At 35.4% G+C, this 12,421-nt stretch overlaps 1 protein-coding gene across 1 annotated transcript; it reads right to left on the bottom strand.

Annotated features, from left to right (window-relative positions):
* Positions 1–9,012: 9,012 nt before the first annotated feature.
* LOC138354462 (uncharacterized) lies at positions 9,013–11,126 on the bottom strand. Its single transcript, XM_069308659.1, has 5 exons — positions 10,737–11,126; positions 10,512–10,625; positions 10,346–10,402; positions 9,400–10,162; positions 9,013–9,016 (listed from the first exon to the last, which is right to left on the bottom strand). The coding sequence occupies exons 1-5, from the start codon at positions 10,939–10,941 to the stop codon at positions 9,013–9,015; spliced, it is 1,143 nt and encodes a 380-aa protein (XP_069164760.1). The 5' UTR covers positions 10,942–11,126.
* Positions 11,127–12,421: the final 1,295 nt, after the last annotated feature.

The raw sequence follows: 12,421 nt of genomic DNA, 5'->3' as shown, positions 1-12,421 counted from the left end.
GTTCCTATCATTCTGCATATATTCTCCATAAGTAAAACTAGTTTCAAATAGCTTTATTGCAGTTTTTAGATCCTTGTTTGAAAGATGGTAACAGAAAAACATCGCATATAGCCCGCATACGTAAGTATTTAAACTCTGAAGTCTCTCTGTAAACGTGTATACATCACAGTCTTTATAATAATTTAAAAACTCCGAAATATATGGCGAATACACATTTATTCCATATGAATCGAGTATAACTATTTTCCGTTTAGATTTATATACAGCAATCCAGTGACCCATTACTTCCTTAGAGTCTCTTCCTAAGGTATTTATTATAAACATAATCGGCCTGTCCCGTATTTGCTTCATTATTCTATATATATCCGTCGCTAAATAGCATCCAATATATTTAGCTTTACTACCTTTCATATCGTTCAATGCCGTATTAATTTGTTTGCAGTTCATGCTCTTGTATCACACACAACTCGCCTATCTGAATAAATTCTCAATACTCCCGTTGTAATTCCGAATAAAATAATAACTTTATTTGATTTCGCTGGAACAGCAAATTCTAATGTAATTCTCAGGTTGCCCGAAGCCTCTATAGGAAGGGTATCTCTCAATTCCTCAGGCGTTAGTCTAAATGCCAGTAATGTTCTTCCTTTTATAAATGAATTATATGTCAAGGTATTACAAGCATTAAAGCCTACTGTATTTTGAGTCTCGTAGTATAGTTTCGAACATTTATTCGGGAACTTGCAAGTTATATTAAATAAGTTTGTCCCATCACGTGTAATATATACATTAGATAAATCGCAATGATCGAAATAAAGTGGATTAAGTGTATACGCTCCTGATATTGCTTCCATATCCATCATCATAATAAATAATTTATCTGGGATAATGCTCCCCCATGGCTGGTCAATACTTAATCTCTGCTGCCCATTACCAAGAATGAACGTCTTGTGGAGTGTCTTATCAAACGTATATGTAACTGGTGTATTTTGTTCAGCCAGAGCTCTATTAATAGCCTCCAATCCAGATGCAAATGGAGTTATCCGATCAATCCACATTCTAGCTAGTTTTATGTTAAACTTATATCCAGATTCAATACTGTTTATAACCCACGGATCACTGTTAAGTTCTAATCTCAAACGAATATCAATTCCATCCAAAAGATATTCGCTCAAAGTTGTAATGTCCAATAGCAGTTTAAAGCAACAATTTACTCCCTCAGTTTTTAACTTTACAAATCTAGATTTGAGGTCTTCCGATGCATTCTTAAAATAATCTACATCATATTTTTCAGGGAAAACATCATTATAGAAATACGTCAGTTCTTTAAATCTTTCAGCTTTACATTCAGAAAGCGTCGTCATTAGCTTTACATATGATAAATATGAAAATAGTGAATTAGTTTCCACCACTTGCTCATTTAAATAAACAGTTACAGCTTTAAACATTGTCTGGGACAAACCATTGACTATTGATGCATTTTTAATATCCGCTAAAGCCGTAATTCCGTCAGGTCCCGTTAATTCAACCATCAGTTCTAGCGTCAAGCTCGAAAGATCAATAAATTGACCCTTAACTCCCGGGATACGGAATTCAATATAAGAGTCTTTAAATTTATTGTTAATACTTGAATTCACAGGTAAAATATCCTGTGTCTGTCTTGAAAATATCGTACTTTCAACCATTCTATGAGGACTAACTTTAGGAAAGCCATCACTTATAGCAGCTGTATAATTTTCTAAAGGAACTTGCAATGCTGCACTAGGAGCATTTACACTCATCATGTCTGCGTCTAGCATACAACTAGTACTGTTTTTATGAAAACACGTCTTTATATCTATCCATTTTCTTTATATAGGCAGGTCTTTTCGTTTTTTTTCTTTTCGTTACTCGGCCACCTGCTAACAATTTAGGACCTATACTTTTCAATGTTTCCATACCGCGTTTTCTAATTGAATCTTTCAAAGTACCTTGACCAGCATTTATATCCTGCAAAACATTCTGTCCCATTGTCAATGCAGCTGGCATAATAGTTTTTAATAGGAAAGGAGTTGCTCTACGAGCTAGACCAGTTAAGAAACTTAATATTCCACCTCCTCTTAAATGTCTTCTATCAAAAACAGTAATATCGCCCAGTGCTCCACCTCTCTTCCCTCGAGGAGCGATAAATCGCCCTACCTCGTCAACAGACAGCGGTACAAACCCGACCCTCATGTTTAAACAGGCCAAGAGAGAATGATAAACTCCCTCTACTCATGCCATTATATATCAACGGGTCTAATATGTAATACTGCAATCGTACATCCATCCTTTTCAAAATATACAGGCTCCCCATCTTGATCTGTTAATCTAATACTGATGCCATCAATATTAGTCGTATTTAAAGGTTTATATAATTTCCTGTGTGTTACATTACTTTGAAACGAAACAACATCCAAGATATTTACAATCTGATTACCAAACATGGTGGGCTGCACCTTATCACAATATACACACAAGAAATCTATACGGCCTCCTGGCCTAGGATGATAATAGCAAGTATCTTGTACAAATAACCTGTTATTAGGTGGCTTATTCATAATAAAAATATCATAGGCTTTACCTACTTCAGCTCCAATAACTTTACATATATTTCGACCGAAAGATAAAGAAATTCTAACAACTAATTTTCCATCCTTTGTAATAAATAATTTTAACAACTTCTCACTAAATGCTGCATTAAACTTAATTCGATTAATACTCGAATCATATTTCATATAAACGTCCCCGTGATCTGGGAAATTATAATTAAGTACAGGTCCTATAAAACTCAGTGAACCTTTTGAAAATATAGTAGAAATTTCTCTATTTAAAATAGTCGTTAGCTCTATGCAATTATCACTGGCTAAAATATCCGACTTTAAAGTGAAAGATGTATTCACCGTACTCAAATCAGATAAACTTTTATTAGACACTAGAAGTTGAACTGAAATAAAACTTTCCGGGTCATTCCTCCTAACAGCGAAATAAGATGGAGGCAGGAATATATTCTTCAGGCACACTTCATAAGCTTTATTCGGGTCTAAAGGCAGCTGATTATGTAATCTATTTTCAAAAGCATTAGGAGCATTGTTTTTAAATACATCAGTATCAGAGTTACTCGCTGCATATATAACGTAACTATCCATCCTGTAGACTATTAGTAAATGATAAAAATAAACAGAAACTCACCTTAATATGATATCCAGGTAGACTCTCCTTCATCTACAGCCTTGATCTTCCTCTTCAAACTTGGAGGAGAAAACACTTGATTTTTCGCATCTACATTTCTAAATAAATTCTTAGGTGTAGATGTCAAAGAGAAGAACAACTTTGCAATTGGCAGTTTATCTTCTGGGAATAACAATTTCGGAGTGCACATCCTGCCTATAACGTCATCAACAATATTGAGCCCAGTAACTGGCGATGTAATGTTCCCTTCCTCATCCCACTTTACAAGTCCAGTTGTATTAAAATAATTTAACAGGGAGACAGCAAAATCATAATCCTTAAGCTTTAATCTTAAGTCTATCAAGTGTTGTATAACAGGATTTGTTCTCACTGTCGTCGTAGGCTTCTCAACACTCACTGCCGTAGGCTTCTGTTGATCAATAGCTTTTCGTGGTACAAGATAGAATTCTTTCATTATTCCTTATTAAATAGCCTTGAAATGAAATTTATAGCTATGGGAAGTAAAATGCCCAATAAATTACCTCCTCTTTTACTTGTTAATATGTCTTTCTTGAGTGAAATAGCTTTCTTCTTGCAGGCTAATGTATGGAGTAGAGCTCTATATTTAGAAAGTCTCTTTAAAATAGGCTTCCCAACTTCAATTTTATTTTTAAGAAATTATTAAATATTTCTGATAAGCAAAGTATATGTTCCTTTTTAAGAGTCTTAATTAACTTTTTCCTAGAATTATAACCTAATCTAGCTAATAGTTCAATAAATCCACGATACTTTCTAACTAAGGGCTGCTTCTTCATAGTTTCTTCACGTCATCTGAATTCACCCACTGATCAAATGAACTGTCGTAACCGACGTATCTAACTTTATATAAAGTAGTATTACCAACTTTACGTTTACTTATAATTCTCTCAATTTCAAATGTATCTGACAAGTAGGTGGGAGTCAATTCCTCTCTATAAAATCCGCCTTCTATAAGTCTATTATTTAAGTCCTTTAGATAATATAAAGGCACGGGTTGTTTAGTATCAATTTGAGCAATTGTAAATATTTCCTTAGTGTTCTGTTGATGAAAACCTCTTTTGAACTTTGAAATGCGATTAGATAAGGCAAGCCGTACTGTATCTCCTACAGACAGATGATTACTGATGCGTGGCTTAGTCTGCTGCTCTCCTTTATACATGAGCTTAAATTGCCTAGTCACATCTTGAGGCGAAGATAAAGCATGTACATCAATAGGTATTTTCCCCTTTAATCCTCTATGTGGTGTTCTATTATACGTTTTAACCATATCAGGTAAAACATTTATATAGGTTAAGGTGTTATAAGCCGTTAAATATTTATATATCTTAGTTTTCAATGTTCTTATAAATCTCTCTGCAATGCTGGCTTTAGTTTCCTGAGAAAATACACTGTACAGATCAATGTTTTTACTGTCTAACAATCGTTTCATATATTTATTATAGAATTCTCCGCCCTTATCAGTGTTAAGCTTCCTTACACCTTTTGATGAAGGTAAATCCAGAACAGCTTTCATGGCTTCACTTACACTCTGACCTGATTTAGTGGATAGTGGAACTACATGTGCGAACCTTGAAAATATATCAACACAAACTAATAAATATTTAATATCATTGTTGTGCTTAGCTAACAATGTCATATCAGCCAAGTCACTGGTAAAGAAAGCTTTAGGTCTAGGTGCTAAGATACGTCTTCGTTTAAATTTACGTTTTTTTAATAGATGTAAGGTATAAGCATTAGACGTTTTTAAATAGTCTTTCACATCTTTTATAGTTATTTCAGGGATTGTTTTCTTTGCAACCTTATACAATTTTAAAACGCCACCAAACCCACCTATGGACTTGGGGTCATTGTATATCTTATTAAGAGCTTGTGTAATGTTCACCATTGATACACTATTTCATATGGGGGTTCATTTACAATATTTCCCCTAAATATTATGGATTCAGGTGTTTTAACGCCCAAGTCAACAAGTAAATACCCATACTGTCGAGAAATCACTTTCTTATATATATCTAAAAATTTCTTGGCATCTTGTTTTCCGAATATTTGTCTGCCTAATGTTTCTATCTGGGACAAGTCTCTTGATTTAAGCAGAATAAAATGAGAAGCATTTAAACTTATAGATCTAGAAAATTTCCCACTGAAAAATATATTTTGGGTTATAAAAATAACAGAGATGTTCTCATGCCGTCCCTTAGTAAATATATCACTTACTATTTTAGAGTTTGTAGATTCAACATACAAGTCATCATAAACAACTAATATATGAGATGTATCCTCTGGATCACGATCGTCTAAAGGGTTTACAATTTCAGAGTAAAAAGATATCTTATGATTAAAGAGTGGATTAGTTCTCAACTCTTTATACCCGCTTCCACAGATAATTATTTTTGCAAAGTTCTGCTGATATTTCTCTATCATTTTAGCACATAAATAGCTCTTCCCACCATTTGAAAATCCAGCAATAATAATTCTTGACGGTTCACTAAATATATTCAACTGGGATTCAGTAATAACTTTTTTCTGCCCTTCCATGTTGCTAGGATTCAATAGACTAACTACAAATATATAATGAAAGGAGTATTTAAACGAAATCTACATTCGAGTTTTATTTAAACATACCAATAAAATCATAGTCATAACATATCCAATACAGTAATAAAATCTTAGAATATACATTATCATAGCCATTTGAATCATAGTCATTTCATATCCAATACAGTAATAAAATCATAGAATATACAATATCACAGCCAATAAAATCATAGTCATTTCATATCCAATACAGTAATAAATCTTAGTCATTTTCATATCAAATACAGTAATAAAATTATAGAATATCAAATATCATAACATATCCAATACAGTAATAAATAAATCAGTCTTAAAATAGCAATTTGAACATATCAAATACAGTAATAAAATCATAGAATATACATTATCATAGACATTAAAACATAACATATCCAATACAGTAACAAATCATAGCCAATACAATATCATAGACATTTGAATATAGTTATAGATAATACATAGACAATACAGTAACAGACTTAGTTGTTGTTAGGGAATAATTGCTGAGCGACTCTATCCCGATTTTCCCAAAGATTAAAAATTGGGAACAATTGACGTCTTGGTTGGGGATTATCTACAATTACTGGATCCCCTACCTGCGCCTCTTCCTCTACCTGTACCTCTTCCTGTACCTCTTCCTCTACCTGTACCTGTACCTCACGCTCTGGAATGTCTGGGTGACCGTAAGCTAATGACTCTGTGGGACTAATGAGGTACCTCTTGTCATCAAAAGCTGACAGACCGCGCTTAGTTGTTTTACACGTGCATATCTGTCCATTAACATTACGAATAGATCGGGATACAAAATTAAAAGTTGTATTTGTCTCTAATGTGTTCTGAAAAGATGCATGTGTTATTTTCTTTTGTTGGTGATAAGGAATCCCTTTACATTTACATAAATGTTCATTATCAAGGGTTAGGAGAGAGTAAGTTTTAGGCTTGAGTGCAATTAATTCAGTTATGATTTTCTGCTTTACTTCTGACTTGAGGAGTCCTAGTTCACCTTTGCGAGTAGCGGAATACATGGGATGATCTTTGTCAAAATTACTGAAATCCATATAATCTACTAGAGGAGCTTTTGTCATTTCTTGGAAAGCATCTTTACAGGTCAGAGTAAATATGAATGAGTCTGTATCCGTATAAATTAGTCTAGCTCTCTCCCCATAATGGGCTTTAACTACATTATACCAGAACTCGTATAAACGCCTCTTGGCTATCTGCAAGATCTGATATCCCATGTAAGAAGGAGTGGTAACTTTAAGGATGTCTTTCATTACTGTACAGAGAACCCTATCTTGACCTAAAGAGACAGCTCGTTTATACAAAGGGTTTCTTGCATGAGTTAAGAATGAATGTTTTGTCGTTACTAGATGGTGAGTATTAGCATATCGAGATATATTTGTCATTGATTTCCCGTACAGACTATTACTTATGAGTTTAAAAGCTTTTCCTTTAACTTTACAGGTGGTATTGGCTCGTTCTCGAATGTTGGTTGAAATAAAATCTTTTAAATAGGGAGCCTGATTAAATTCATAGATTGTTTTTACTCGTTCAACTTCTAGTCCAAGTTTTAATAGCAATTGCAGGAAATCAAGGCTTACTAAGTAGTCGTTTTGGGGCAAGTGGGATGCAATTAACTTAGTATTTTTAGGTGGGAGCTTACGTTTTTCATCATTAAGGGTTTTCTTACTGTACTCTGACAAAAACTCCTCCGTTATATTAGTATGAGACAGTACAAGGGGCAGATCATCAGTATACCTGGCTACCTCGGGAGATACATGTTTTGTATCGCATAAAATCCAATAACCTTTGTCTTGATTACAGGGGATATGCTGTAACCCTTGCCCTAATAAGGTATCCCGCTCAAGGTCAGTTAATTGTCTAATCCCTCCCTGGGGAAGTACCTCAGCCATGCACGCTGCATATAAGCTGTTAAAGTCGAGGTACAAAATGTGAGTATCGTCATCAGAGCTAGGGTTAGATGTAGTGTGCTCGTTAACAGCCTGTGTAAATTGTCTAATGGAAGATGTGAACCCTCCTCTAAGATTCCTTCTCAACAAATCATATATATTCTGATCATACACATAGTCAAGTACAACTTTTGATTTAAATAAGAACGCGTCCCAAGCATAACTAGGAAGTGATACATAGAAAACAATATCTAGTTCATAAATTTCTTTCAGTGATGTTCGCCAAAGTGTAAATATATCAACTAGCATTCCCACGTCAACTTTTAAATATAACATGAGGTAATCCTTGATGTTTGTACAGTTCCCTAAATTAAATACTTTAAGAGCATTGTTATAATCTTCTTCAGACAGTGGAGAGTCATGTAAAACATTGTAAAACTTATCTCGCGAAGGGAGCTGAGGTTCGTCTAACACGTCCATGGAAGAAATATAATCATAACATAGGCTTTGTTTACCTTTAATTAACAGAGCTTTAGCTTCATCGGATACGCCATTTAGTATGTGTTCAGTGTACTTGGTGGGTTTCTTACCGGCAACGTGCTCGCTTGCTAAGGTTCCTAATGACCCGTTAAGGAGAGCTAGGCTATCTAGGAATTTAAGTTTACCTATGATGACTTGCATAAATTTCAATCCTTCCTTGGTTAGAATTTCTACATCGCGGTGAGGATTTTTGGACAGTTCTTTAAGTATAATTCCCAGATCATAGGCCGCATTATGGGAAAATGTGGTCAAGTATCTACGAGAATTTTTACATTGTAAATTGCAACGAGCACAATAAGCACCTAAGTAATTATTTTCCTGAATAGCATGATTATGATGTCTATGTTTATCTTTCTTATCCTTGAAAGTTTGATGACACAATTGACACGTATTTTGTCTTTGAAACATTCTTTCCTGTTCTCTAGACAAGTTCTTAGGGAAGTTGGGGAGCTGAGCATGAATAGCTTTCCATGAGGCTTCTAGCTTGGTAATAAAATGATTGACCGCATCTGGACCTACGTATGAATACGTTTCTACGACATTGAATTCCCTGTCTAAAATCATGTATGCATAAGCAATTGCTTTATGCTTACATTCCACCATGCCTCTAGGATTTTGACGGTCTAATAGACATTCAAAATCGTAATAGGCGGTGTGAGTTGGGCTATAGGTCCTACCGTAATTTTTAAAACTGATTTTATCACTAGGATTATAGAATGAAAATACTTGGGATACAGTGCATGACTCTTCGTGAGCCTGAATTTCATCTAAGGGAGCATGCAAAAGACAAATTTTGCAGAATTTATGAGTGTTAGGAATCCTTTCAGAATGATTGTTAATACTCTTTACAAATTTATCAAAATCCTTGATCAGACAGAGATGCTTGCCTTCTAATAACAACAAAGGGACTTTATCGGCATACTTTTCCTGGCTTTTCCTAGCTAAACTAAGATAGTATCTGTTACTTTCATGAGTTACTGTATAAATATAAATAGAAATTTTGTTAAGCTTCTCTATTTTCTTAAGGTTATCAAATGATACGGGGAATCTGATTTCATCTGCCCATACTACGAATCTTCTACACCATCGAAGGCTTTTGTAATGTTGTCTAACATTATGCATAGTCCTGCCCAATGCTAAGTTTTTATACGCGGCAATGCACTGTAACAAACACTCATCTCCTTCACTTTCAGGATTAAATACTGTTTCTTTACCCCTTAATTTTGCAGGATATGGTACGTAAGATCCAAGGCGCATAGGGTGGCGAATATATGAAAAATTAATGGCAAAGCCTGACATGGAATGAATTCCTACACTTGAGGATTGGACATTTTTTAGGCATTCGTCAATTTTAGCAGACATTTCGTCAACCCATGAATTTACGAGAACTTCCACCTCTTCCTGTGTAACAATCTGAGTTTCTCCTCTAATTGAAAATACTTCATCTAATATTTCATATTGATCGTCGGCATGATTAAGTTTTTGCAAAATTAGGCTTACATCAGGGTAAATGTGAAATGAGGGAGGGAATTCTTCCTGTATTTGTCTGAACTGATTGTCTATATATTCTATAAAAAATTCTCTATACCTATTTATATATAAGCTGGGGTCAGCGTCTAAATGTCCGGGAATGGAGAACGAATGTCTCGAGAATGAACCTTCGAAATGGTTAATGACTTCTAACACTCGCGGAACAATGTTATCTAAGTTAAGTACCTCTGGGGAATCTGGAGCGTTGACTTCTTCATCTGATATGTCGTGAACAGGGGGTTGATTGTCTTCTTCTTCTTCTTCATCTGAGGATGCATGCTGGTTGCCGTCTGGTGCATCTTCTTCTAGCTCCTGGGACAGCTGGGGTTGACTGCGTACAGGTGTGCTCCACTCAGAGGGTTGGGTTGAATCCGGGGGAGATTCTGTAATATAATATTAGCAATGAATAAACATTAAGAGGAAAACACATTTGAAAACAATAAGAGGATTTGAAAACCTTAATAGGAAAATATCGTGTAAATAAGAGGAATTATTATTAAGAGGAAAAACAAAAAGTTTAAATAAGAGGAAAAACTGAATTACAGATAAATAATAATATTACTTACGAGCTGGGATGTTGATTCCACCAAGTATGAGATTCTCTTGATCACGAATAGGAACTCCTGTAATGGAAATATTTTTCTGTATGAGTACTTATTACTTGTTTATACACTTGATAAATATACAATTATTAACTTTAAAAAAATTATGAAAATTATTGTGAAAACGTACGGTTATTTATGATGCGACGGCGTTTGGGTGGAGGTTCAATGACGTTTCTGGCTTCGGTGGGAGGTTCCCGGTTAACGGAGAAACGACAGTATGGGCAGGAAGTAGAACCATGAACTGAAATGAAAATAATATATATAAATTGACTGTCTGTATGTATGTATGTGTGTTTCGGATATATATTTTCTTTGAAAGTTTATTGAAAGTGCGAGAAAAAGAGGTACTTACGATTTGCACAATAGAGTTGCCCACAGCTGGTACAGGTTACGTCAAAATGTCCAGGCGGTGTAGGCCCATTGCATCCTATACAGTATAGTCTGCATTCTTGAAGAGCGTTGATGGACATTTCGCCGAGGCATGTTAAACATCGTGTTTGACACACATGAACGATTTCGTTGTTGATAGGAGACAGGCACAGAGGACACACTGACATGATGATATGACTAGGCTAGGGGAACCTTGTGAACAGGATGAAGATTGATTGTAGACTGAAAGTGTAGGCCTCTGAGACTTTGGCGATCTGAGGGGGCCCCTGAATGAGCGTAATAACGATAGTGTGCCCCTGAGTGAGCGTTTGGCTGTTTTATTAATAGCGAGAATGATTGGCGAATACTGGGGATAAACTCTTTTATTATAAATTGTGTAAACTATGAATTAGATGACTAAATAAATTATAAATAAATAAATAAGTTTTATTAACGCTTAATGTATATATATATAAATTATTACGGTGGCGAACGCCGACAATGACTGGTAGATGTCTGGGCAGGTAATCAGGTGATGATTGCCTCGGGCAGATAGCCTGGGGCAGGTAGCTGGGGCCAGCTTAGATAGTCTCTGAGGCAGTTTTCAGTATTAAAGGTTACATTGAGATGCTTTCGGTTGATTTGTATAAAACTGACTGTTAATGAAAAGGGAATAAAATATTAGTATGTCAGAAAATAGGAAGAGGGAATAATATGAAGAGGAGAGAGAGAGAGGAGGGAGAGAGAGAGAGAGAGAGAGAGAGGAGGGACGGTCCAGATATTACGGATAAGATAAGATAAGATTTAGAGCCGACTGGCTGGCTGGCTGGCTGACGTCTAAAGTAAATACAGGTGAGGCGACAGATTGCGAGTCAAGGGGGGGAGGGAGGGGGGTGTGATGTACGAGACTTGAAAACCCTGACTTACACAGGTGATTTTCTAAATTTATATGAATAACTAAGGCTTACATAGACGATTTTGTAAGTTGAAAACATGTAAAATATGTCCGTAGAGTTCTACTGGAAGCCCTAAAGTGCTACACACGTTATTTGAATTTCTCCCATAAGGCTTTAACAAACTTCTAAGTCTCGGAAATTATTTTTCTCATAAGAAATCCTTACTTCTAAAATCTGCGACTGACAAAATTTACCTGAAAACCCCCAAGCGCTATACACGATTTTCTAAATTTACCTGAAACCCTTGGGGCGCACAGGGGATATTCTAAATTTACCTGAAACCCTTGGGGCGCACAGGTACTTTTTTTCCCAGACCTGAAACCCTTGGGGCGCACAGGTACTTTTTTTTCCCAGAAAAAAAAATGACCTGTGCGTCGCACACCCTACTACTAACAGGGGCATTTGGTGATAGTAAATGATCCCATCAGGCAGGCTCATCACCTTCTCTCATATTTCATGTTCACCAGTGTTTATTTACTTAATAACTACTGGTATAATATCTTGCTATAAAACTAATTCTACTATCACCAAACACATATTTACTTCAAGTTTCAAGCAGAGAATGCATATATAACTAACACGAAGGACTCCTCTTCACGAGATTCACCAGCTATAATATTTTGTTCATGTTCCAAAATCTTAAAATCGATCCCAGTGTTATGTAGTAGAGAAAAATTGAGTTATATCCAGTTTACGTAAAGCTACGAGTGGT

This window comes from Procambarus clarkii, chromosome 63 (assembly GCF_040958095.1).
Source record: "Procambarus clarkii isolate CNS0578487 chromosome 63, FALCON_Pclarkii_2.0, whole genome shotgun sequence".
NCBI lineage: Eukaryota > Metazoa > Arthropoda > Malacostraca > Decapoda > Cambaridae > Procambarus > Procambarus clarkii.
Note: the sequence above shows the minus strand (reverse complement) of the source record. Positions and strands in the feature narration are given on the sequence as shown.

Bases quoted from the DNA above. Each gene is read 5' to 3' on its own strand.
- LOC138354462 (XM_069308659.1), bottom strand. From the start codon at position 10,941: ATGTCAGTGTGTCCTCTGTGCCTGTCTCCTATCAACAACGAAATCGTT. The intron at 10,403-10,511 runs GTACGTTTTCAC...TTTCCATTACAG, and splicing joins CCGTCGCATCATAAATAACC to GAGTTCCTATTCGTGATCAA. The intron at 10,163-10,345 runs GTAAGTAATATT...ATTATATTACAG, and splicing joins TGGAATCAACATCCCAGCTC to AATCTCCCCCGGATTCAACC.